General features: G+C 51.3%; 1 protein-coding gene across 1 annotated transcript; it reads right to left on the bottom strand.

Annotated features, from left to right (window-relative positions):
* Positions 1–3,138: 3,138 nt before the first annotated feature.
* On the bottom strand, positions 3,139–26,507 carry LOC134343065 (aquaporin-10-like). The gene is made up of 7 exons (XM_063041920.1): positions 26,436–26,507; positions 25,094–25,273; positions 21,100–21,226; positions 13,242–13,379; positions 11,117–11,235; positions 9,273–9,490; positions 3,139–3,945 (listed from the first exon to the last, which is right to left on the bottom strand). The coding sequence occupies exons 1-7, from the start codon at positions 26,442–26,444 to the stop codon at positions 3,792–3,794; spliced, it is 945 nt and encodes a 314-aa protein (XP_062897990.1). The 5' UTR covers positions 26,445–26,507; the 3' UTR covers positions 3,139–3,791.
* Positions 26,508–27,105: the final 598 nt, after the last annotated feature.

Genomic DNA, 27,105 nt, shown 5'->3' with positions numbered 1-27,105 from the left:
TGATGTTTTGTGTGTAGGGGAGGGGGGTTTGATGACGCTGCCTTTTTGAAGAAGTCGAGGATCCTCAGAGGGAGCTACAGAGGCCCAGGTTTTGGAGTTTGTTGATTAGAATGGAGGGTATGATTGTGTTGAAGGCTGAGCTGTAGTCAATAAACAGCAGCCTGGTGTAGGTGTGACTATTGTCCTGGTGATCCAAGGCCGATTGGAGAGCCAGTGAGATTGCATCTGCTGCAGACCGATTGTCGTAGTAGGCAAAAATGCAGTGGGTCCAGGCCCTTGCTTGGACGGGAGCTGATTCTCGCCATGACCCTTCATCACAGTAGATGTCAGTGCCACCAGATGATAGTTGTTGAAGCTGCTCACTTTGCTCTTCTTGGGCACTGATACGATTGACGCCCTTTTGAAGCAGTGGGAATCTCCGACTGCAGCAGTGAGATTGACCATGTCCTTCAACACTCCCTAGTTGGTTGGCACAGGTTTTCAAACTCCACCCAGGTACACCATCAGGGCCTGACACCTTGTGGGGGTTCACCCTCTCGAAAGATGCTCTGACGTCAGAGATGACGGGGTCACCCAGATGCTGCAGGGATTCACACAGCTGTAGTTTTATTCCCCCTCTCGAAGTGAGCATGAAAGAACGTTGAGCTCGTCTGGGAGTGAAGCAATCACACTCTTGATGTGACGTTTCACCCTGCAGGAAAGATAGCAGAGCGCGCAGATACAGTAGGCTCGCTGGATCCAAACAAAGGTGCAATTCTTCATCTTTTATCAACATCTTTTTGATGGTTGCTGGCTGTCAGGAACATCAAGTAACTCAGGCCTACCTACCGCACGAGCGAGTAGCCGGATAGTGGAGCTGGTCGTGTGCCCGTGTTACAGCCATCCAGGGGAGAGGACTACAACGAGTCTCCTTCACTGATTCATTGGCAGTGGAGCTGCCGGGGCACAGACCCGGCCCTCACAGCCTGGAACCATCTGCTGCCATCACAAATGAAGGAGAGGCCAGAGCAGATTCTCTACTGGGCTGGGGGATGTCCCTCCTGTCAGGGCTACACTCCCGTGTTCATCCCAAGGAAGGCAAGCTGTATAGCCTCCGCCTGCAGCTGCCCTCTGCGATTTGTGGAACTGCGGCAAGCTGGATAAAAGGTGAATCCAGGCCAACATCCATACACCATCATCTACTGGCCGTGATACTCAGGGACCAGGGTACTCTGTTATTATTACTTGTATGTTTTGTAACTGTACGTTCTCTGCTATCATAATCACATATATGTGCTATCGCTCTGTGTCTGTGTCTGTGTTTTGCATCTTGGCCCCAGAGGAACACTGTTTTGTTTGAGCAACATACATCAAAGTTGCTGGTGAACGCAGCAGGCCAAGCTGCGTTCACCAGCAACTTTGATGTATGTTGCTTGAATTTCCAGCATCTGCAGAATTCCTGTTGTTTACTGTTTTGTTTGGCTGTATTCCTGGGTATGGTTGAATGACCATTGAACGTGAGCTTGAACACAAAATACTCTGCAGATGCTGGGGTCAAAGCAACACTCACAACACGCTGGAGGAACTCAGCAGGTCGGGCAGCATCGGTGGAAAAAGATCAGTCGACCTTTCCGGACGGACGAAGGGTTCCGGCTGGAAACGTCGACTGATCTTTTTCCACAGATGCTGCCCGACCTGCTGAGTTCCTCCAGCGTGTTGTGAGTGAACGTGAACTTGAGGAAGGAATGGCAGGCGACCCCTGTCAGAGCTGACCCGTATCTGTTTGTGTCACAAGAGACTCTTAGACACTGCAAATCCAGAGCATCACAGAAATGCTGGAGCATCTCTGCAGATCGGGCAGCATCTATGGAGAGGAATAAACTGTTGATGTTTCGGGCTAAAAAATTTTGTGTGTATGTACCTCTCAATCAAATGCAGGTTGGTTAAATGAGTCCGATTTTTAAGAGCCTGCTGTAACATTTTTGATAAAGAAGAGGCAGTGGGAATTGAAGGGGCAAGGTAGCTGCACGTTTGGGGTCTCTCCTCACAGGGTCCTGCCCATGGGTGGGATGTTTGGGGAAGACAGGAGGTCTGTTTACCCCATCCCTATCAGAACCAGTGCTGTGGATATCGATGACCAATAAACGAGTACAGTGTGCTGGCTTTATTTGCCAAATGGGAAGGGATGGGGTCCCATTGGGAGTGTGGACGGTGGGAGTGAATGGGAAGGGATGGGGTCCCATTGGGAGTGTGGATGGTGGGAGTGAATGGGAAGGGATGGGGTCCCATTGGGAGTGTGGACGGTGGGGTGAATGGGTAGGGATGGGGTCCCATTGGGAGTGTGGATGGTGGGAGTGAATGGGAAGGGGTGGGTCCCATTGGGAGTGTGGACGGTGGGAGTGAATGGAAAGGGATGGGGTCCCATTGGGAGTGTGGACGGTGGGAGTGAACGGGAAGGGGTGGGGTCCATTGGGAGTGTGGACGGTGGGAGTGAATGGGAAGGGGTGGGGTCCCATTGGGAGTGAATGGGGAGAGGCCAAGGGGGAGTGGAGTAAATGGAGAAATGAGAGAAAGGTATTGGAAGGTGTTGGAAGTAGGGAGAGGGATTAGAGGAAGGAAGGGAGGGAGCATTTCTGATCAGGAATTGGTGTGGACACATTGCTGACTGTAGTTCCCTCCCAGCAAGGAGTCTCCACCTGCACCCTCCAGCCCAGGACACAGAAGCCCACCTCTCCCCTGCCCAACCTGCCTCGCCTGAGGAGGTCTATTACCTGCCTGGTGTGGTGGGGCTGCGAGGTCTGATTCCCGGTCAGAGTACAAACCGCAGTCTTCCAACTGAGGGTAGGAAGAAACCCATCGCCCTGAGGGGTGAGGTGGGTTCGGATGAGGAGGGAGTGAATTCTCACCCACCTCCACCATTCCCCTCTCTTCTCCCCCCCCCCCCCACTGGGTTGAAAAGTGGCCAGTCTGTGGTCAGGGGTGGGGGGGGGTGCTGTCATTGAAAGTGGGATCTTGCTGTGCCCCTGCTGCCCTATGACCCCTGTGGAGCCAGCATTTCCCCATCTCTCCCAAAGGATTTGGAGTCGCAGGTTGAAAAGAACTGGGCAACGTTTAATGAGTTTTTAAGAAGGAGGGAGCGTGTAACAGTTGGACCCAGCCCTCCTCCTCCCCACTCCCCCTCACCCACCCTCCCAGCACTGCAGAGCGCCAGGCTGCGGACCTCTGCTGCTCTAGGCCGAGCACAAGCCACTGGTGGCAACGAGGCACCGGAAACGGTGTGGGGGTGGGGGGGGACGGAGAAGCCACAGGCGCCCTGGAGTCGGTGTGGGGTTCGGGGGGGGGGGGTGGAGGATGTCCCCTGCAGGCCGCCTCTCCACTGTTCGCTCCCCGGAAGACAGGTTGGATCGCCTTCGTCTGCGGCTGGCCCAGCGCCAGGTGAGGAACTGCTGTGATTTTGTTCTTGCAGAAACGTGGCTCCAGGAGACCTTCAGTCTTCAGGCCATGACACCCAGGGGCTTGTGTGATATCTTCTGACTGTGAGCGACTCTGTACTGTGGCCCCAGGGATTGCTGTTTCGCTTGGTTGTGTACCTGTACACGTGTATGGCTGAATGACAATGAAACTTAAACTTGCGGCCTAGTCCGTAAAACACAAGCCTGACACACTTAACAGAGGCCTGGTCCACATAACACCATCTGGAACGTGTAATACAGGCCTGGTTCGTGCACCACAGGCGTAAAGTACACCATAGGCTGGGAGCACGTGCGGTTCTCGGGGCCACGTGTTCGAGGAACGGCCCAGTCCTCCTCGGCCTACACGGGATCCTCCCTCTCGGCCGCCTTCACCTTTGTGGGGGACAGGGTCTTCATGTGGTGAAGCTCGATCAGCAGCTCGTAGATCAGTGTCCCCAGCAGCCCCCCCAACATGGGGGCCACCAGAGGGATCCACCACCAGCTATTCCCAGCCCTGGGGGGAGAGAAAGGTGCGGGACAGGGAGGCGGGCAGGGAGCAAGGAGGGGGAAACAGGGGGGGGAGAGTGAGGGGGTGAGGGAGAGAGAGAGAGGAGACAGGTGAAGAGAGGGAGATGGGGGGATGGGGAAAGAGAAGGCAAGACGAGGAAGAGAATGGACGGGAGAGCGATGGAAAAAGAGTGGGGGAGAGGAGAAAGTAGAGTTGTGCAGCAGAGATGGGGAGGGAGAGGGAAGGAGAGAGGAGGAGTGGGATGAAAGCAGCGGGAGAGGGGAGAGGATAGATGGACAGGGAGAGAGGGAAGAGATGAATGAGTGAGGGGAGAAGAGTGGGAGAGAGGAGGGGTGCAGAGGGAAGAGAGGGAGCAATGAGTATAGGGTGGCAAGAGAAGGGAAGTGTGCGAGGAGAGAGGGAGAAGAGGGCGGAAAGATGGAGAAATGAGGGAAAGGGGAGAGGCAGAGGGAGAGGGGGCAAGGGAGAAGAAGGAACAGGTAGAGAGGAGGAATGGGGAGGAGAAGACAGGTTAGGGTTGGAGGTTCGAGGAGGAAGGTGGATGGGGTAGAGAGGGGTGGGGTGAAGGTTAGAGGGGAGGAGACGAGAGTTAGGAGTGATGAGGAGGGATAGAGAGAGGAGAATGGAAATGAGGATGGGGAATGAGAGAGGGGAGAGTAGGGGAAGTAGAGGGGAGGAAAGGGGCAGAGGAGAGGGGGAGGGGAGAGGAGGAGGGGTGGGGAGAGACAGTAGAGGGAGAGGAGAGGTAAGTGGAGGATAGGGGAGGGGTAGGAGAAGAAGAGAGGGAAGGAGGTGAGGGGCTGGAGGGATGGGAGGGGAGGGAAGAGGTGATAAGGTGGAGAAGGGTAGGAGAGGAAGGGAGATGTACGGAGAGGAGGGGTAGGAGAGGAAGGGAGGGGTAATAAGGAGGAGAAATGGGGTGGGGTGAAGGGAAGTTTGGAGAGGTGGGGAGGCTTGAGAGGGCAGGAGTGCAATGGGTCGAGACAGGATGGAGGGAGTGGTATGGAGGATGATGAGGGTTTGAGGGAGTTGGGGAGGGAGGGTGGGGACCAGAGGAGAAGGAGGGGTGGGTAGAGAAATGGAGTAGGAAGGAGGGAGAGGTTTTGAAGAGTGGGGAGGAATGGTGAGAGTGAAGGGTGGAGGTTGGGACGAGGGGCAGGGAATGAAAGGATGGGAGGAGGATTTGGAGAGATGGTGGAGGATGGAGAAGAGGGAGCAGAGGAGAAGAGAGAAACATCAGTGAAGACACATCTGACATCCGGATCCAACCGTTGAGAAGGGTCCAGGAATCGGGTTCATGCCCCGAACGCAGACCTCCCTTCACCTTCCGGATTCGGAACATCGGCTCACCGGACAGAGTCCTGAGGGGGGGTCAGGTGGGCATGGCCCAGCTCGACGGGGCTGTGGGAGGAGGGGCAGGCCAGAGATGGGGAGGATGTTCCTCATGGCTGGGGCGGCGAGGGGGGGTGGGGTTAGAATCCAGTGGTCACTGCCTTAGGGTACAGATGACCCAAATTGGAAGCAATCTCTTCTAAGTGGAGGTCAACAAGTTCCTGATTAGTTAGGGCATAAAAGGTTTCGGGGAGAAGGCAGGAGAATGGGGTTGAGAGGGTAATTAATTAGCCACGGTGGAACGGCAGAGTAGACTGATGGGCTGAATGGCCTAATTCTGCTCCTATGCCTTGTGGTTTTATCTATTTTCTCATAAAATTCTATTGTGTTCATTTTTTTCTGTATATTCCTGCAAGAAAGGGTGGAACTTCCAACCGGTCGCTCTACCCTTTCACGAAGGAGGTGAATAAAAATTTCCCTGAGAGGGAGGTGGCGAGGATGGCGGTCAAAGTTCAAGGTAAATTCATAATTCAAGTAGATATGTTACCATATACTATATTGAGATTTGTTTTCTTGCAGGCCTTTACAGGGTAAAAGAAACTCAATAGGACTTTATGAGAACATATACTCAGTGTTCTTTGGACTGGTCTAAGAACACCGAGGCTGTCTACAAGAAGAGTCAGAGCCGTCTCTATTTCCTGAGGAGACTGAGGTCCTTTAACATCTGCCAGACGATGCTGAGGATGTTCTACGAGTCTGTGGTGGCCAGTGCGATCATGTTTGCTGTTGTGTGCTGGGGCAGCAGGCTGAGGGTAGCAGACACCAACAGAATCAACAAACCCATTCGTAAAGCCAGTGATGTTGTGGGGATGGAACTGGACTCTCTGACGGTGGTGTCTGAAAAGAGGATGCTGTCCAAGTTGCATGCCATCTTGGACAATGTCTCCCATCCACTACATAATGTACTGGGTGGGCACAGGAGTACATTCAGCCAGAGACTCATTCCACCGAGATGCAGCACAGAGCATCATAGGAAGTCATTCCTGCCTGTGGCCATCAAACTTTACAACTCCTCCCTTGGAGGGTCAGACACCCTGAGCCAATAGGCTGGTCCTGGATTTATTTCCTGGCATAATTTACCAAGACTAAGACATAGAAACAGAATCCGGCCATTCAGCCTATCGAGTCTGCTCTGCCGTTCCATCATGGCTGATTTATTTTTCCTCTCAACCCCATTCTCCTGCCTTCTCTTAGTAATGACCTTACTAATTTGCTGCTTTTCCTCATAACCTTTAATGCCTTTACCTATCAACGTCCATTTTAAATTTACCCAATGACTTGGCCCCCTCTCCGTCTGTGACAATGAATTCCACAGATGCACCACCCTCTGGCTAAACAAATTCCTCCTCATCTCTGTTCTAAAGGACAACCTGTACTTTCCCACAATAGGAAACATCCTCTACACGCCCACTCTGTCCCGGCTTTTCCATATTTGGTGGGTTTCAATGAGATTTCACCCCTCCCATTCCTCTAAACTCCAGTGTGTCCAGGCTCCGGGCCACCAAACACTGTTAGACATTAATGCTTTCATTCCAGGATAATTCTTGTGAACCTCCTCAGGATCACAAGAATTGGCAAACAGTCACTGTGCAAAAGAATACGAACTGTGCTAATAAAATTAACACTGACAGCCTGAGTTTAAAGAGCCCATGATAGCAAACCTGTAGGTCATAGAATCAGTACGGAGTGGGAGTAATTCACAGCGAGATCACTGACACGTTCCCGCAACCCATAGACTCACTTTCAACGACTCTTCACCTCATGTTCTCAATGTTTATCTATTTATTATTCTCTTTATTTTTGCATTCGCACAGTTTGTTGTGCTTTGACTTGTGGGCAGTTTTTCCATTGATTATGTTGTGTTTCATTGTGAATGTCCACTAGAAAATTAATCTTCGGGTTGATAATAATTTCACTTTGAACCTTGGTGGTTGAAGTTATCCACCTGGTTCAAGAGCCTGATGGTTGAAAGGTAATAACTGCCTGAGAAGGAGTGGGACTGGCAAAGGTTAACAAACAAGTTTTATGCAAAGCAGAGACTGTATAGGTAGTCAAAAACACATCCCATTTACCAAAGTTTGGTCCGTATCCCTCTAAACCTTTCCTATCCGTGTACCCGTCCATATCCCTCTAAACCTTTCCTATCTGTGTACCTGTCTGTCTTCCTCTAAACCTTTCCTATCCGTGTACCTGTCCATCTCCCTCTAAACCTTTCCCATCCGTGTACCTGTCCATATCCCTCTAAACCTTTCCCATCCGTGTAGCTGTCCATATCCCTCTAAACCTTTCCTATCCGTGTATCCATCCGTATCCCTCTAAACCTTTCCTATCCGTGTACCTGTCCATATCCCTCTTAACCTTTCCCATCCGTGTACCTGTCCATATCCCTCTAAACCTTTCCTATCCGTGTACCTGTCCATATCCCTCTAAACCTTTCCTGTCCGTGTACCTGTCCATATCCCTCTAAACCTTCCCTATCCGTGTACCTGTCCATATCCCTCTAAACCTTTCCTGTCCGTGTACCTGTCCGTATCCCTCTAAACCTTTCCTGTCCGTGTACCTGTCCATATCCCTCTAAACCTTCCCTATCCGTGTACCTGTCCATATCCCTCTTAACCTTTCCCATCCGTGTACCTGTCCATATCCCTCTAAACCTTTCCTATCCGTGTACCTGTCCATATCCCTCTAAACCTTTCCTGTCCGTGTACCTGTCCATATCCCTCTAAACCTTTCCTATCCGTGTACCTGTCCATATCCGTCTAAACCTTTCCTATCCGTGTACCTGTCCGTATCCCTCTAAACCTTTCCTATCCGTGTACCCGTCCATATCCCTCTAAACCTTTCCTATCCGTGTACCCGTCCATATCCCTCTAAACCTTTCCTATCCGTGTACCTGTCCGTATCCCTCTAAACCTTTCCTATCCGTGTACCTGTCCGTATCCCTCTAAACCTTTCCTATCCGTGTACCTGTCCGTATCCCTCTAAACCTTTCCTATCCGTCTCCCTGCCCAAGGGTCTTTTAAACATTATTAATGTTCCTGCCTCAACCACTTCCTGTGGCACTTGCTCCATAGACTGACCACCCCCTGGGTGAAGAACCTGCCCCTCAGGGTCTGGTCAGGTCAGCCTGCATCTAGGGTATTGTGTTCAGTTTTGGTCTCCCCATCATTGGGGGGGGGGCGTTGTGCTGTTGTGGTGTGGGCGTGTGTTGGCTTTGGAGAGGTTCACCAGGATGCTGCCTGGATTAGAGAGCGTGAGCTATAAGGAGAGGTTGGACAACATGGGCTGCTCTCTCTGGAGTGGCCGAGACTTCGGGGAGACCTGATCGAGGTTTATAAGATATTGAGAGGCAGAGATAGAGCAGACGTGCAGCTTCTTCTCCCTGGGGTTGAAATGTCTAATACAGAGGCACGTATTTACGGTGAGACGGGGTAGGTTTAAAGGAGACGTGCGGGGCAAGTGTTTCACAGAGAGAGAGGCAGAGTCTGGAGTGCGTTGCCGGGGTTGTGGTGGAGGCAGACACAGTGAGGTTTAAGAGGCTCTCAGAAATGCCCACGAATGTGCCAGGAATGGGGGAACATGGGCATTGTGCAGGCAGAAGGGATGAATTTAGTTAGGCATAAAGTGACAAGTTTAATTAGTCCGGCACAACATTTTGGGCCGAGGGGCCTGTCCTGTGCTGTAATGTTCCTTACGATGTGCGGGGCAAGTTATTTTACAGAGAGAGGGGTGGGTGTCTGGAGCGTGTTCCCGGGGGTGGTGGAGAGGTGGATACGATACAGGTGTGTCGAGGCTCTTAGACAGACGCATTCCGGAATGGAGGGATGCTGATTATTTTAGACAGAAGGGATATTGGTGTGAGACAGAAACACAGTGTGTTCTAGGTTCCGGAGGTCGTCAAGGGTGTGGAAATGGCTCACGTGAACACCTCGGATCCCCAGCCAGCCGCGAGAGTGAACATGCGTGGCCCGAAGTCCCTCGCCGGGTTGATGGCGTAGCCGGTGTTGGCTCCCATCGCGATCCCGATCAGGAGCACGCAAACAGAGGTCATGAGCGGCTGGAGGAAGACGGGTATCATCGCGTTCTGCGAGTCGCCGATCGCCAGGATGCAGATCAATAACACGGCGGTGGCGATTACCTGCGGGGGTGAGGAGGGAGGGGAAATGTCGTCAAGGTTACAGGGACGTCAGAGGCCTGCGGTCCCTTTGAATCAGCCCCTCCGTTCGCTCAACATTCAGTCATTCTCAGCTCTCAGGTCATCTCCAGTTCTCCTGGAGAATTTCACCGCCCTCCAGCTAAAGCACCCAAAGGACAGCTTCCACCCCGCGGTTATCAGGCCATTGAACAGTCCCCTGGTACGATGACATGGACTCTCGACCTCACAATCTACCTTGTTATCATCCTGTATCTTATTGTTTACGGAACTGCAGTTTCTCTGGAGCTGTTACACTTTACTCTGCCTTCTGTTATTGTTCTACCTTGTTCTACATCTCATCTGATCTGTGTGAACAGGACACAAGACAAGCTTTTCACTGTGCTCAGTACACGTGACAATAACAAACCAATTCGCCGATTGACCCGTTTCCGCCCTGATTTATTTTGAGACTGGGACCCAAACTCAGACCCCAGCACGGAGGAGATCTCAGGACCCTCCCAGGAAGTAGGAAGCCAAAGAGTTTATTGGCGGATTTGAGTACAGGGCTAGAAGCCACCGTCCCTAATTCTTGGATAAATTCTGATAATCCAGGCTCCTGTGGTGTCACACTGGCTAATTTTCCTATCAATGCCACAACCAACATGTAATCCTGTTCAGGAATGTATACAGATTCCAGTGAACGGGGTGGGTTTAGGGAGCAGGAAATGGGGACTCGGGGGTTAAATGCAGCAGGAAAGGGGTTGACTGATGTGTTTAAAGGGAGAGCAAAACGGGGTCCCAGTGGGATTAAAGGGAGCAGGACACGAGCTCGCAGTGGGTTTAAAGGGAGTGAGAAACGGGGTCCCAGTGGGTTTAAAGGGAGTGGGAAACGGGGTTCCGGTGGGTTTGGAAGGAGCGGGAAATGGGTCCTAGTGGGTTTAAAGAGAGCGGGAAACGAGATTCCGGTGGGTTTAAAGGGAGTGGGAAACGGGGTCCCGGAGGGTTTAAAGGGAGCAGGGAACGAGATCCCAGTGGGTTTAAAGGGAGTGGGAAATAGGGTGTGGTGGTTTTAACGTGGATGGGAAACGGGGTCCCAATGAGTTTGAAGGGAGTGGGAAATGGGAGCCCTGGTGAGTCAAACACTGAACATCTGGGATTTTCAGAGTTTCCAACCTCTCACCTACCCGCCCCCCCCCCAGACTTGGCCCAATACATCACGGGCACATCCCTCCCGACCATCGGTTGTATCTACAGGAGCCACTGTCTCAAGAAGGCAACATCCATCATCAAAGATCCCCACCATCCGGGCCAGGCCATCTTCTCACAGCTCCCATCAGGCAGGAGGTACAGAAGCCTGAAGTCCCACACCACCAGGGTCAGGAACAGCGACTTCCCTTCAACCATTCGGTTCCTGAACCGACCAGCTCAACCCCAATCACCATCTTGGTACAGCAACACTGTGACCACTTTGCACTCCAATGGAACTTCTTAAAATTCTAGTTGTGCTTACTTATAAAAGCAACCCCTCATCCCAACACCACGATCCCGCGTTTCGAGGCCTTCCCTGCCCTTCACTGCCATTCCTCAGGGAAGTGGGGGTCCCGGAGGAAGGATTGAGGATGGATTTACCTCGGTGATGAAGCCATTGCTGTTGCTGATGCCTTCGGCGGGGTAGGTGGCGAAGATTCCGGCCGTCCCTCGGGGTCCCAGCACGGACAGGCTCCCGTTGGAAAACTGATGGATGGAATCTATGTCGGGGAGAAGAGACCGAAGGGACAGAGGGGTTGAGGGTCCACACGCACCTTGGCCCGCTCCCTCCGAGTCCCAGACCCCGACGGGGAGGGGTGGTGAGGGATCTCTGTACTGTCAGAGAGATAGTGAGGGATCTCTGCACTCAGTGAAGTGGCGAAGGATCTCTGTGGAAGTGAAGGATTTCCGCACTGTGGGGGGCGCGGTATTAAAGGATCTCCATATTGTAGGATGGGTGGTGAAGGATGCCCACATTGTGGAAGTGGTGATGAGAGATCTCCCCAATTTGGGGAGGGATCTCTGTGCCGTGGGAAGGGAATGAGGGATCTGCTGTGTGGGAGGGCCAGTGAAGGATCTCCATGGGATGGTAAGTGAGCGATCTCCCCACTGAGGGGCATCATTGGTGACATTGCCCAGTGTCACAAGCACCCCAGCAGCAGCTGAGTTGGTGGGGGTCGTACTGGAGTCTCGTAGATACCAGGCGAGGTGGGGGTGGGTGGGATTGTAACTGGATCAGTGTGTGCCTCACAATGGGTCCACCTCTCAGCCCGAGGTGGGACACAAATCCCAGGTGGGTCTCTGGACCCTGTGGTGGGAGTGGGTAAGGGGACAGGGGCCCATTCAGTGCTCGGTAAATATTCCCTGACACAGGTAGATGGTGTGAAGAAGGTGTTTGGAGTTGGGACGTTATGTTGCAGTAGTACAAGATGTTGGTGAGGCCACAATTGGAATATTGTGTTCAGTTTTGGTCAGCATGCTAAGCTGGAAACAGTGCAGTAGAGATCGATGAGGATGTTGTCAGAACTCGAGGGCCTGAGGTATGGGTGACGTTGGGACCATTTTCTTTGGAGTGTAGGGGACTGAGGGGTGAACTAGAGAGGTGTATAAAATCAAAAGGGACATATTGTAGACAGGGTGAAGGCACACAGTTTTTTTCCCCAGGGGTGGGGGAATCATGAACTAGAGGGCACAGATTTAAGGTGAGAGGGGAAAGATTTAATAAGAACCTGAGGGGCAACTTCTTCACCCAGAGGGTGGTCAGTCTATGGAATGAGCTGCAAGAGGAAGTGATTGCGGCAGTATACCCAATAACATTTAAAAGGTACACGGATAGGAAAGGTTTAGAGGGATATGGACAGGTACACGGATAGGAAAGGTTTAGAGGGATACGGACAGGTACATGGATAGGAAAGGTTTAGAGAGATACGGACAGGTACAGGGATAGGAAAGGATAAGAGGGATGTGGACAGGTACACGGATAGGAAAGGTTTAGAGGGATGTGGACAGGTACACGGATAGGAGAGGTTTGGAGGGATACGGACAGGGACACGGATAGGAAAGGTTTAGAGGGATACGGACAGGTACACGGATAGGAAAGGTTTGGAGGGATACGGACAGGTACACGGATAGGAAAGGTTTAGAGGGATACGGACAGGTACACGGATAGGAAAGGTTTAGAGGGATATGGACAGGTACACGGATAGGAAAGGTTTAGAGGGATACGAACAGGTACACGGATAGGAAAGGTTTAGAGGGATACGGATAGGTACACGGATAGGAAAGGTTTAGAGGGATATGGACGGGTACACGGATAGGAAAGGTTTAGAGGGATATGGACAGGTACACGGATAGGAAAGGTTTAGAGGGATACGGATAGGTACACGGATAGGAAAGGTTTAGAGGGATACGGACGGGTACACGGATAGGAAAGGTTTATGGGACAAACGTGGGAAATGGGACTGGCTTAGGAAGGCAACTGGGTCAGCATGGATGAGTTGGGCCTAAGGGCCAGTTTTGCTGCTGAGTAATCCTATGTAAATGTATAATGCTGCAGTGTCACCATCCCCACTGGCGACAGTGCTGTGGCCAATGGATTTAACACCTCCCCCTCGTCCCTTGATCTCCCTTCCCCAGGGCTCTTCAACCAACCCAGCGCCATGTCTGCTCACAACTCCCTCAACTCCGACCACCCCCACGTCCCCAGCGCCCCCTACCGACCACATACCGTAGTACATCGTGTAGGTGCTGGCTGCCGCCGTGAAGGAACCGAGACACTCCGCCAGCGTGTAGAAAGGCATCTTCCACCACGGAAACCGGCCCAAGGTGCACAGGCTCAAGGTCACTGCCGGGTTCAAATGTGCCCCTGAAAACCACACGGGGTGGGGGGGGGGGGTCAGTCGTACATTGCTGCAGCACAGACGCCCTTTGGCCCATCTACTCCATACCAAACCATTAATCTCCCTAGTCCTATTGACTTGCAGCCCTCCGTAGCCCTCCCGTCCATGCACCTATCCAAATTTCTCTTTGATATTGAAATCGAACCCGCATCCATCACTGCTGAGTGAGGCTCCCCCTCATGTTCCCCTTAAACATTTCAGCTTTCACTATTTGAATCTCAGTGGAAAAAGGCTGCTTGCATTTACCCTAGCTATAACCCTCTTAATGCTATATACTGTACCTCTAACAAATCTCCCTCATCCTCCTGCGCTCCAGGGAATGACGTCTAAATCTGTTCAACCTTTCCCTATGACTCAGGTCCTGAAGTCCCGACAGCATTTTCTGTAATTTTTTTTTCTCTACTCTTTCAATCTTATTGCTATTTCTTTTGTAGTCAGAAAGCATCAAGAAATTCAGAAGCAGGGTAATTGCTGAACCCCTCCACTGATTCCTTCTTCAAAATGAGAGAAAAGACACAAAATCATGAAGTGGGCAATCCCAGCGGCTCTATTTCCAGAGGTTAGAGGAGACGCGATGTGTCACCAAAAACTCTTGGCGATTTCTCCCGGTGAAGTCCAGTGTAGCAGATGCCTCCCGCACCATCTTGTCTCGCTTGGACCTGGAGTTTGCCAGCATTTCGGCTCACAGTCAGTAGAGGGCGCTGTCTAGCAGCTCTCTCCAGCTGTGCAGTGGTGAGCATTCTAACCGGTTGCATTACTGCCTGGTGTTAGGCTCCAGTGCGGAGGGTCGCAAGAGGCTGCACAAGGTTGTCGGCTCAGCCAGTTCCATCGCAGGCACGGCCCTCCCCTCCATCGAACATCTTCAAACGGCGGTGCCTCGGGAAGGCAGCATCCACCACTAAAGACCCTCACCATCTGCTACATGCCCTCTTCCCACTACCACCAGGGAGGAGGTAGGGGAGTCTGACGACCCACGCTCAACGACTCGGGAACAGGTTCTTCCGCTCCACCCATGAACACTGCTTCACTCTTTGCCCTGGTCTTGCACTAATTGTTTATTCATTTATAGCAGTACAGTAGTGTAGTGGTTAATGCCCTTATAGCAGCAAAATCAGAATCAGATTTAGGGTTAATATCACCGGCATGTGTTGTGAAATTTGTTAACTTTGCGGCAGCAGTACAATGCCATACATGAGAAATATAGAACAAAACTGAACTACAGTAAGTAGTTCATATTATATTATTCATGTATATTAAATAGTTGAATTAAAAATGGTGATAAAACAGAAATAAATGAAATATCAGAAACCCTCCGGTGAAAAATGATGTTGTATCCGTTAAATAGGGGCCGTGGACAATTCTGATTTGATGGAGACAGACGTGAAAGCACAGAGGAACATCTGGAGAAATTTCTGAAACGCCTGTTTGCTGCTGTTGTTACTGCGTGGTTGGGAATCTTCCGGAGGGAAGGCCTCAAAATCCCCTGCTTTGCCTGCTGTTGGCGACCGAGGTTGAGGTTGAATCGTTCGGACAGAGATGGCGCTCGGTACTTGGTGTCATAGAACTGATCAGAGCTCGAAGTTTTCGGTTGACTCGGAGTCGGACTGTGGTCGGCATGGCAAGGAGAGTTTTTCTTCCTTCTCCCGTCTGCGTGAGATGTGGGACATTTGAGAGACTTTGAACTTTTTACTGTGCTCATGGACTTCTTCATCAAGTTATGGTATTGTTGCACTGTTGTAACTATATGTTATAATTATGTCGTTTTGTTAGTTTTTTCAGTCTTGGTCTGTTCTGTGTTTTGTGATATCACACTGGAGGAAATATTGTATCATTTCTTAATGCATGCATTACTAAATGACAATAAAAGGGGACTGCGTGTCCTCATAATCTAAAAAACAGAAAAAAGTGAGGTTGTGTTCAAGGGTTCAATGTCCATTTAGGAATCAGATGGCAGAGGGGAAGAAGCTGTTCCTGAATCGCTGAGTGTGTGCCTTCAGGCTTCTGTACCTCCTACCTGATGGTAACAGTGAGAAAAGGGCATGCCCTGGGTGCTGGAGGTCCTTAATAACGGACGCTGCCTTTCTGAGGCACCGCTCCCTGATGATGTCTTGGATACTATGAGGCTAGTGCCCAAAATGGAGCTGACTAACTTTACAACTTTCTGTAGCTTCTTTCGGTCCTGTGTAGTAGCCCCCCACCCCCTGCCCCCTGTCACGCAACCCCCTCTGTAGGTATTTTTGAGTGTTTTAGTTGACAAACCAAATCTCCTCAAGTTCCTGATGAAATATAGCCGTTGCCTTGCCTTTATAGCTGCATGACATGTTGGGACCAGGTTAGATCCTGAGAGATATTGACACTAGGGACTTGAAATTGCTCCCCCTCTCCGCTTCTGATCCCGCTGTGAGGATTGGATCAGCAGCCTGAGTTCAATTCTGCCACTGTCTGTAAGGAGTTTGTACGTTCTCCCTGTGACCCAGTGGGTTTCCTCCGGGTGCTCTGGTTTCCTCCCAGAGTCCAAATACGGACGGGTTTGCAGGTTCATCGGTCACATGGGTGTAATTGGCAGTGTTGACTCATTGGTTTGCAACTCCTGTAACAAGTTGTATCTCTAAATAAAAGTAACAAAGTAACATTTAAGAATAAATTGGACAGATACATGGATGGGAGGTGTATGGAGGGATATGGTCCGTGTGCAGGTCAGTGGGAATAGGCAGAAAATGGTTCGGCACAGCCAAGGAAGGGCCAAAGGGCCTGTTTCTGTGCTGTAGTTTCTATGGTTCTGTGGTTAAATAAAACTTATTGTAGCTTATCATATATTTTTGTGTTTCACTGTACTGCTGCAGCAAAATAACAAATTTCACAACAGATGTCAATAAAAATAGCCCTGATTCTAATTCTGACCAACTCCACCGTCACAGGTCCACATCAAGGCTGTGTGCTAAGCACCCACTCTACCCCCTGTAGACAGGTGAGTGTGTGGCTACACACCATTCATAATCAGTTGTCGACTCCTCTGTTGATGAATCACAGACAGTAAATGAACCAGGGTCCAGGGGTGAGGTAGGACACCTGGTAGAGGGGTGAGGAAGGTCACCTGGAACAGGAGTGAGGTAGGTCACCTGGTAGAGGAGTGAGGTAGGTCACCTGGTAGAGGGGTGAGGTAGGTCACCTGGTAGAGGAGTGAGGTAGGTCACCTGGTAGAGGGGTGAGGTAGGTCACCTGATAGAGGGGTGAGGTAGGTCACCTGGTAGAGGAGTGAGGTAGGTCACCTGGTACAGGAGTGAGATAGGACACCTGGAACAGGAGTGAGGTAGGTGTCCTGGTACAGGAGTGGGGTAGGTCACCTGGTAGAGGGGTGAGGTAGGTCACCTGGTAGAGGAGTGAGGTAGGTCACCTGGTAGAGGGGTGAGGTAGGTCACCTGGTGGAGGGGTGAGGTAGGTCACCTGGTACAGGAGTGAGGTAGGTCACCTGGTACAGGACTGAGGTAGGTCACCTGGTAGAGGGGTGAGGTAGGTCACCTGGTGGAGGGGCGAGGTAGGTCACCTGGTAGAGGGGCGAGGTAGGTCACCTGGTACAGGGGCGAGGTAGGTCACCTGGTACAGGGGCGAGGTAGGTCACCTGGTAGAGGGGTGAGGTAGGTCACCTGGTAGAGGAGTGAGGTAGGTCACCTGGTGGAGGGGTGAGGTAGGTCACCTGGTAGAGGGGTGAGGTAGGTCACCTGGAACAGGAGTGAGGTAGGTCACCTGGTAGAGGGGTGAGGTAGGTCACCTGATAGAGGGGTGAGGTAGGTCACCTGGTAGAGGAGTGAGGTAGGTCACCTGGTACAGGAGTGAGATAGGACACCTGGAACAGGAGTGAGGTAGGTGTCCTGGTACAGGAGTGGGGTAGGTCACCTGGTAGAGGGGTGAGGTAGGTCACCTGGTAGAGGAGTGAGGTAGGTCACCTGGTAGAGGGGTGAGGTAGGTCACCTGGTAGAGGAGTGAGGTAGGTCACCTGGTACAGGACTGAGGTAGGTCACCTGGTAGAGGGGTGAGGTAGGTCACCTGGTACAGGACTGAGGTAGGTCACCTGGTAGAGGGGTGAGGTAGGTCACCTGGTGGAGGGGTGAGGTAGGTCACCTGGTAGAGGGGCAAGGTAGGTCACCTGGTAGAGGGGTGAGGTAGGTCACCTGGTAGAGGAGTGAGGTAGGTCACCTGGTACAGGAGTGAGATAGGACACCTGGAACAGGAGTGAGGTAGGTGTCCCGGTACAGGAGTGGGGTAGGTCACCTGGTAGAGGGGTGAGGTAGGTCACCTGGTAGAGGAGTGAGGTAGGTCACCTGGTAGAGGGGTGAGGTAGGTCACCTGGTAGAGGAGTGAGGTAGGTCACCTGGTGGAGGGGTGAGGTAGGTCACCTGGTAGAGGGGTGAGGTAGGTCACCTGGAACAGGAGTGAGGTAGGTCACCTGGTAGAGGGGTGAGGTAGGTCACCTGGTAGAGGAGTGAGGTAGGTCACCTGGTACAGGAGTGAGATAGGACACCTGGAACAGGAGTGAGGTAGGTGTCCTGGTACAGGAGTGGGGTAGGTCACCTGGTAGAGGGGTGAGGTAGGTCACCTGGTAGAGGAGTGAGGTAGGTCACCTGGTAGAGGGGTGAGGTAGGTCACCTGGTAGAGGGATGAGGTAGGTCACCTGGTGGAGGGGTGAGGTAGGTCACCTGGTACAGGAGTGAGGTAGGTCACCTGGTACAGGAGTGAGGTAGGTCACCTGGTAGAGGGGTGAGGTAGGTCACCTGGTAGAGGGGTGAGGTAGGTCACCTGGTGGAGGGGTGAGGTAGGTCACCTGGTAGAGGGGTGAGGTAGGTCACCTGGTAGAGGGGCGAGGTAGGTCACCTGGTAGAGGGGCGAGGTAGGTCACCTGGTAGAGGAGTGAGGTAGGTCACCTGGTACAGGAGTGAGATAGGACACCTGGAACAGGAGTGAGGTAGGTGTCCCGGTACAGGAGTGGGGTAGGTCACCTGGTAGAGGGGTGAGGTAGGTCACCTGGTAGAGGAGTGAGGTAGGTCACCTGGTAGAGGGGTGAGGTAGGTCACCTGGTAGAGGAGTGAGGTAGGTCACCTGGTGGAGGGGTGAGGTAGGTCACCTGGTAGAGGGGTGAGGTAGGTCACCTGGTACAGGAGTGAGGTAGGTCACCTGGTAGAGGGGTGAGGTAGGTCACCTGGTGGAGGGGTGAGGTAGGTCACCTGGTAGAGGGGTGAGGTAGGTCACCTGGTAGAGGGGTGAGGTAGGTCACCTGGTACAGGGGTGAGGTAGGTCACCTGGTACAGGAGTGTGAGGTAGGTCACCTGGAATAGGTGAGGTAGGACACCTGGTTGAGCAGTGCTACAACAGCCTCTGGCTCAACGGCGGTAAAACTAACGAGCCGATCGCTGACTTCAAGGAGGGGCAGGAGGGTGAACAGAGGCCAATCTACGCTGGCGGATTGGTGGTGGAGAGAGTCGGCAACTTTAAATTCCTGGACGTTCACACCTGTCCTGGGCCCAGCTCACAGCTGCAGCACAAGGCAGGCTCACTGATCTGATGCTGTGAGCCTGTAATGCAAGTTTTTCATCGCACCTGTGCACACACGGACTTGTGCAGCTGACAATCAACTCGACTTTGACATTGGTTAGATATAAATTAACATAAATGGTAGCTAATTTACACAATAAAATAATATTATTCTATATATAAACCATAGAACCTCTGGATTCTAGACTCTAAACCACTCTCAGGGATCTAATATTCTCTACATAAACCCCCTGAACCCCCGGGTTAGATCCCAGTCTGTAACCCACTCCCGGGATCTGTTATTCTATATATAAACCCCCTAAACCCTTGGATTAGATCCCAGTCTGTAACCCACTCCCGGGATCTGTTATTCTATATATAAACCCCCTAAACCCTTGGATTCGATCCCAGTCTGTAACCCACTCCCGGGATCTGTTATTCTATATATAAACCCCCTAAACCCTTGGATTAGATCCCAGTCTGTAACCCACTCCCGGGATCTGTTATTCTATATATAAACCCCCTAAACCCTTGGATTAGATCCCAGTCTGAAACCCACTCCCGGGATCTGTTATTCTATATATAAACCCCCTGAATCCCTGGATTAGATCCCAGTCTGTAACCCACTCCCGGGATCTGTTATTCTATATATAAACCCCCTGAATCCCTGGATTAGATCCCAGTCTGTAACCCACTCCCGGGATCTGTTATTCTATATATAAACCCCCTGAATCCCTGGATTAGATCCCAGTCTGTAACCCACTCCCGGGATCTGTTATTCTATATATAAACCCCCTAAACCCTTGGATTAGATCCCAGTCTGTAACCCACTCCCGGGATCTGTTATTCTATATATAAACCCCCTAAACCCTTGGATTAGATCCCAGTCTGAAACCCACTCCCGGGATCTGTTATTCTATATATAAACCCCCTAAACCTCTGGATTAGATCCCAGTCTGAAACCCACTCCCGGGATCTGTTATTCTATATATAAACCCCCTAAACCCCTGGATTAGATCCCAGTCTGAAACCCACTCCCGGGATCTGTTATTCTATATATAAACCCCCTAAACCCCTGGATTAGATCCCAGTCTGTAACCCACTCCCGGGATCTGTTATTCTATATATAAACCCCCTAAACCCCTGGATTAGATCCCAGTCTGTAACCCACTCCTGGGATCTGTTATTCTATATATAAACCCCCTAAACCCCTGGATTAGATCCCAGTCTGTAACCCACTCCCGGGATCTGTTATTCTATATATAAACCCCCTAAACCCCTGGATTATATCCCAGTCTGTAACCCACTCCCGGGATCTGTTATTCTATATATAAACCCCCTAAACCCCTGGATTAGATCCCAGTCTGTAACCCACTCCCGGGATCTGTTATTCTGTATATATAAACCCCCTAAACCCCTGGATTAGATCCCAGTCTGTAACCCACTCCCGGGATCTGTTATTCTGTATATATAAACCCCCTGAACCCCTGGATTAGATCCCAGTCTGTAACCCACTCCCGGGATCTGTTATTCTGTATATATAAACCCCCTGAACCCCTGGATTAGATCCCAGTCTGTAACCCACTCCCGGGATCTGTTATTCTGTATATATAAACCCCCTGAACCCCTGGATTAGATCCCAGTCTGTAACCCACTCCCGGGATCTGTTATTCTGTATATATAAACCCCCTGAACCCCTGGATTAGATCCCAGTCTGTAACCCACTCCCGGGATCTGTTATTCTATATATAAACCCCCTGAACCCCTGGATTAGATCCCAGTCTGTAACCCACTCCCGGGATCTGTTATTCTCTGTACACCCTGAGGTCACTTTATTTGCTACATCTTGTTGCTAATTAATATTATTTAGAGAGACAGCATGGAACAGGCCCTTCTGCATCGTCCAGAACCTCACACTCGCCTGACCATTCCACGGTCAAAGTCAGCTTATTCCCCATTCTGATGTTTGGTCTGAACAACAACTGAAGCTCTTGACCGTGTCTGCGTGCTTTTACACGCTGCGTTGCTGCCACGTGATCGGCTATTTAGATAACTGCATTGACGAGCAGGTGTACGGTTGGCCACCGATAGTCTTGGCCCTCTGACCGTGTGTAGCTGCAAGCCTGGGCAGAGTTTGTGCGCTGAGATGGTATGCCCTACCTGAGACTCCACTGGACACATAGATGCCAAAGAGGACTCCAATGGCGTAGCCCATGCTGATGGACAGGTAGGATCCTTTCTGGTTGTGGTAGGTGATGACCTGCGCTACAGATGCCGATCCCATTAACTAGGGTGAGAAAGAAGTTAACATCAAAACATAGAACATTACAGTGCAGTGCGAGCCAATTGGCCCATCACGTTGCGACAGACTTTTAACCCGCCTGAAGGAGCTAGCAGGAAGGCCACAACCATACACGTCATGAGGGTGCCATGGTAGGTCGCGATTAACACGGCTTGGGGTGTTGCGGACTTCAGAGCTCATTTCCAGCGCTGTCTGTAAGGAGTTTTCCGAAGAAGTTGCAGGGAAGTTGATGAAGACAAAGCAGAGAACGTTGGCTACATGGACTTCAGTCAGGCATTTCACAAGGTCCCACATAGGAGGTCGGTTAAGAAGGTCCAGTGGCTCGACACTCAAGATGAGGTAGTAAATTGGCTTTGTGGGAGAAGCCAGAGGGAGTGGTAGGTGGTTGCCTGTCCGACCTGAGGCCTGTGACTAGTGAAGTGTTGCAGGAATCAGTGCCGGGTCCTTTGTTGTTTGTATATCAATGGTCTGGATGATAATCTGGTTCACTGGATCAGCAGGTTTACAGATGACACCGAGATTGGGGATGTATGGGCAGCGAGGAAGGTTCTTATGGCTTATAACATTATCTGAACCAAATGGAAAAATAGGCAGAAAGATGGCAGTTGGAATTTAAAGCAGACAAGTGTGAGGTGTTGCACGTTAGTAGGACCAACAAGAGTTTGTCTTACACGGTGAATGGCAGGTCACTGAGGAGTGTGGAAGAACAAAGGGATCTGGGAAAACAGGTCCATAATTCAATGAAAGTGGCATCACAAGTAGATAGGGTCATAAAAAAAGCCTTCTTAAATCAAAGAATTGAGTACAGGAGATGGGATGTTATGTTGAGGTTGTATAAGATGTTGGTGAGGCCTAATTTGGAGTATTGTGTGCAGTTTTGTTCACCTACCTACAGGAAAGATGTAAATAAGTTTGAAAGAGTACAGAGAAAATTTACAAGGATGTTGCTGGGTCTGGAGGGCCTGAGTTATAAGGAAAGATTGAATAGGTTAGGACTGTATTTCTTAGAGTGCATAAGATTGAGGGGAGCTTTGATAGTGGTGTATAAAATTATGAGGGGTATAGATAGAGTAAACGCAAGTGAGCTTTTTCCAATGAGGTTGGATGGGACTACAACCAGAGGCAATAGGTTAAGGGTGAAAGACGAAGCATTTAAGGGGAACATGAGGGGCAACGTCTTCACTCAGAAGGTGTGAGAGTGTAGAACGAGCTGCCAGCACAAGCAGTGAATGGAAGCTTGATTTCTAAGTTTAAGAGAAGTGTGGATAGGGGTATGGTGGGCTATGGTCGCAATGCAAGTCAATGAGAGTAGGACATTTAAATGGTTCAGTACAGACTAGATGGGTTGAAGGGCCTGTTTCTATGCTGTACCTTTCTATAAACTCTACTCCAAGATCAATAAAACACACCCTTTCCACGTAGCCCTGCATTTTTCCATGTGCTTGTCTGACAATCTCTTAAATGTTCCTGATGTATCTGCCTCTCCACCACTCCTGGTAGCAGAGTCCATGTGTCCAGCACCTCTGACATTCCTCCAACCATCTTAAAATTATGCCCCCTTGTATTAGACATTTCTGCCCTTGGAAGAAATCTCTGGCTGTCCACTCTGCCTGTGCCTCTTATCATCTTATACACCTCTATCACGTTACCTCTCACTGCGCCCACCCCCCCGCTCCGAAGGGAAAAGCCCTTGTCAAATGGTGCGAGAACAACAACCTGAGTCTCAGTGTGGACAAGACAAAAGAGATGATTGTGGACTTCAGGAAGGTGGTGTTCAACCTCTCTCCGTTGCAGTTCAATGGCTCCGTCGTGGAGAGAGTGAAGACAACGTTCCCCGGTGTACGAACCTGGACCCACAACACCTCCGCACCAGTCAGGAAGACACGACAGTGTCCACACAGACTGAGGTGTGCGAGGGTCCCCACCCCCATTCTAACAACTTGCAGTGGAAGCACGGTGTCCTGTCTGGCTGTGAGGGACGGAAGCTGCAAGGCAATCGGAACACGAGACCCTACAGAGGACGGTAGAAATTGCCAAGAGGATCACCAGGGTCTCCCTCTCTCTCCACTATTTGTGACATTTACTGGGAGCATTGCAGAGAAGGGCCCAAAGCATTGTTGAGGGTCCCTCCCACCCATCCCACGATCTCTTTGACCCACCACCATCAGGAAGGAGGTACAGGAGCATCAGGACCAGGACTGTCAGACTGGGGAACAGCTTCTTCCCTCGGGCTGGGAGACTAATGAATACCCTGTCTCGTCACTCGGACAATGAACTGGGCCAGTAAACTGTTCACTATTTACTGTTTACCCGTGTTGCACACTCTGTGCGCTTTGATTTACTTTAACTACGTATGGTCATACTTTGGTTTAGGTGCTGTGTGTGATACGTGCTTTGTGGGTGCACTGTGTTCCAGAGGAATGTTGTTTCATCTAGTTGTATATGTTTACTGTCAGATGACAATAAACTTGATAAGAGAGTTTGATAGAGCTGCGACATTACCTCGGGCCTCTTGAATTCCATTCCCCAACTAATGAGTTCTTAACCAACCTACTGACTTGTGCTGCAATGCTGAGAGATCTCTTGATGTGGACCCCAAGGTCCATCGGTTCCTCCGCACTGCTGAGAACTTTGCTGTAAACCTTGTACTCTGCCTCCGGGATTCGACCTTCGAACTGAATCACGTCACATTTCTCTGGCTTGCTTGCCACCTGTCACTTCTCAGCCCAGCTCTGTGACCTGTGACATCTCCTACACCACCCACAACTCCACCAGCCTTTGTGGCATCTACAAACTTACGAACCCACACTCCACCTCCTCATCCAAGCCCTTTATAGAGTAGGGTTCCCAATGATGGGGGCACATTTGCCTCACACTGGGTCTGGTGGGGGTGGGGGGCAAGCATGCCCACTGGCCAGAGGCGAAGCAAACAGTTCCGTGACTCCCAAGACCTCCGGCTGAGAAATGGGGACCAACGATGATGTTCCCGCCCAACTAGGAAATCGAACGGTGGCGACCCTCCCTCCTGCCACAGCTGGAGCACTGTGTGCACTTCAGGTCACCTGACTACGGGAGGGAGGTGACTGCACTGGAGAGAGTGCAGAGGAGATTCCCCAGGGCGTTGTGTTTCAGTCACAAGACGAGAGCTCGGATCTGTTCTTTGTGGTACGACAGGTACAGGAAGGAGATTCCCCAGGACGTTGTGTTTCAGTCACAAGGAGAGATTGGAGATCTGTTCTTTGTGGTATAACAGGTACAGGAAGGAGGCCATTTATTAATTTAGCAGAACAGCACAGAATAGGCCCTTGCAGCCCTTCGAGACACGTTGCCCCAGCAACCCCCAACAAACCCGATTGACCCCTAACCTAATCATGGGACACTTTACAATGACCTAGCCGGTTCGCCTTTGGACGTTGGGAGGAAACCGGACCACCCGGGGGAAACCACGGGGAGGACGTATAGAGACTCCTTACAGAATAGCGTTAGAATCGAACTGTGAACTGCAGAACTCCCCGAGCTTGGATCGTGTCAGGCTAACCACTGGTGGGGTTGCTAACCAGTGATGGGGCCTGCCAGTATCAGAGTCCGGTCAGGTACAGGCAGCTCACCCTTCCTGGGGGCGGAACCCACCTCTCATCTCCCAGCTGCCTTTCCTGATCCCTCTGCAATGCCGTGAGCTACTTGGTGCCCAAGCTGGAGAGAAGATTCCTGAGGATGAGGCTTTGAGTTCAGAGGAGAGGCTGGACAGGCGGGAATCTTCACTCTGCGTCTGACCTCGGTGGTGTGTGATAGGACAGTGCAAAGGGAGCCTTACCCTCGACCAGCCCCGGCAAGTTTGGACCCCACACTTACGATCAGTATGTACTCTCCGAGGAATTCGGCTAAGCACTGCCTCAGTAACTCATTCTTCACTCGTATTCTGCTCCAGAAGGTCTTCAGCCCCGTCGAGGCCTTCTCCCGCCCCCGCTGGGCCGGGGGCAAAGGTCGATCCTCTGTCGCCATGTCATCCAGCGATGGAGTTAGTGATGGGGCCTGCCAGTGTCAGAGTCCAGTCAGGTACAGGCAGCTCACCCTTCCTGGGGGCGGAGCCCACCTCTCGTCTCCCAGCTGCCTTTCCTGATCCCTCTGCAATGCCGTGAGCTCCCCCCAGCATCCATCTCCTCTCTCCCACCTCCCCCGTCCCATGGAAACCCCTGCCACCCCCTCGCCGGGATACCTTTGTCTGTCTCCAGTCTCTTTCCTTTCAAACTTGGGGTGTGGCCCACCCCAGAGGCAATTTCACCCCGTCACTCCCTCTCAACGCTGTGTCTTCCCTTGGTGGGGCATTTCATGACCCCATCCTTTGGTAATACTCTACCCCAGTGAAACCACCTCTCGCCATCAAGCGGTAACCCCTGGGGTTGATCAACCCAGCCATCACAGAGGTGGGAGGCCATCAGTCCCACTCCAGGACCCCTTGTGACCCCATGACATCCATCTACCAGTGGCAAAACAGTTCCCTCTGCTGTCTGAGGGCAGCCAGTGGCTGCACAGCTCTTCAGCCCACACAGCTTGTACTAGCCCATTTACACTGCTCTCGGGGGGGGGCACGTGGTCACTGGGAGAACGTGCAAACTCCATGCACACACACACACACGCACACACACACACACACACACACACACACACTCTCTCACACACACACATACACACATACTCACACAGACACACACAAACACACATACTCATAATCACACACACACTCTCTTACACACACACACAAACACACTCTCTCTCACATACACACAAACACACTCTCTCTCACATACACACTCACACACACACTCTCTCTCACACACACACACACATTCACACACTCTCTCTCTCTCACACACACACACACACACTCTTACACATACACTGACACATAGACTCTCTGTCTCAGACACTCACACTCTCACACATTCACATACACACACTCTCTCTCTCTCTCTCTCTCTGACACACACACAAACACTCACACTCACACACACTCTCTCACACACTCACAGCGCTGGAGGTCAGGATCGAGCCCAGATCTCTGGAGCAGGAATACATTGACTCCTCTCTCTGCACACAGCCATCACTCACTTCCTTCCACCTTCCCCTGCCCCATCCCTGAAGTTAGTTGACCAACAGCTGGATGTGCACCCTGGAGAAGTTCTCCCTATCTCACCTGAGACATTTCTGAGATGTTGTGTCACCCTTGACTCTCAGCTGTTTATTGCCAAAGCCTGTCCTACCTCTGGCAATCATTAACTCATTTGATTCCTGATAAGACGAGGGAAGCAACCTCAGCAGAGAGAGAGAGAGAGAGAAGGAGAGACACGCCCTTCCCTGATTGGCTGCTGGGATCTGACTATTGACCAGCCAATGAGAGCTGGTGGACAGTCTCCCTGCTTTAGCCCACCCTGCACTGATTGGCTGCCACACTCCAACCCGCTCCTAAACTCCATGGGGGGGGTGGGATTGTTCACCCCCTTTGACAGCTCTTTAGATCAGCGGATTGAATCCCAACATTCGAGAGCGTCGTTTAACAATCAATCATTCAGGAGTTGAATTTCAACCCTTCTTGCCTCCACATTATGTTCCAGGTGCATAGGACATTGGTGAAACGGACCGCCGTTTAATAAATTGTTCAGTGAATTTTACCTTCTTCCTCCACAGAAAGTCACTAACTATTGGTTTGTCGTTAGCCATTGTATTTAAAATGTTAAATCGGAGAGGGGACGTTCACTGTGAACGACAAGGTCCTGGGGAGTGCTGTAGAACAGAGGGAATCGAGATAAAGGTACGTGGTTCCCTGAAAGTGGAGTCACAGGTGACAGGAGGTGAAGAAGTCATTC

This window comes from Mobula hypostoma, chromosome 2 (genome assembly GCF_963921235.1).
Source record: "Mobula hypostoma chromosome 2, sMobHyp1.1, whole genome shotgun sequence".
Classification (NCBI taxonomy): Eukaryota; Metazoa; Chordata; class Chondrichthyes; order Myliobatiformes; family Myliobatidae; genus Mobula; species Mobula hypostoma.
Note: the sequence above shows the minus strand (reverse complement) of the source record. Positions and strands in the feature narration are given on the sequence as shown.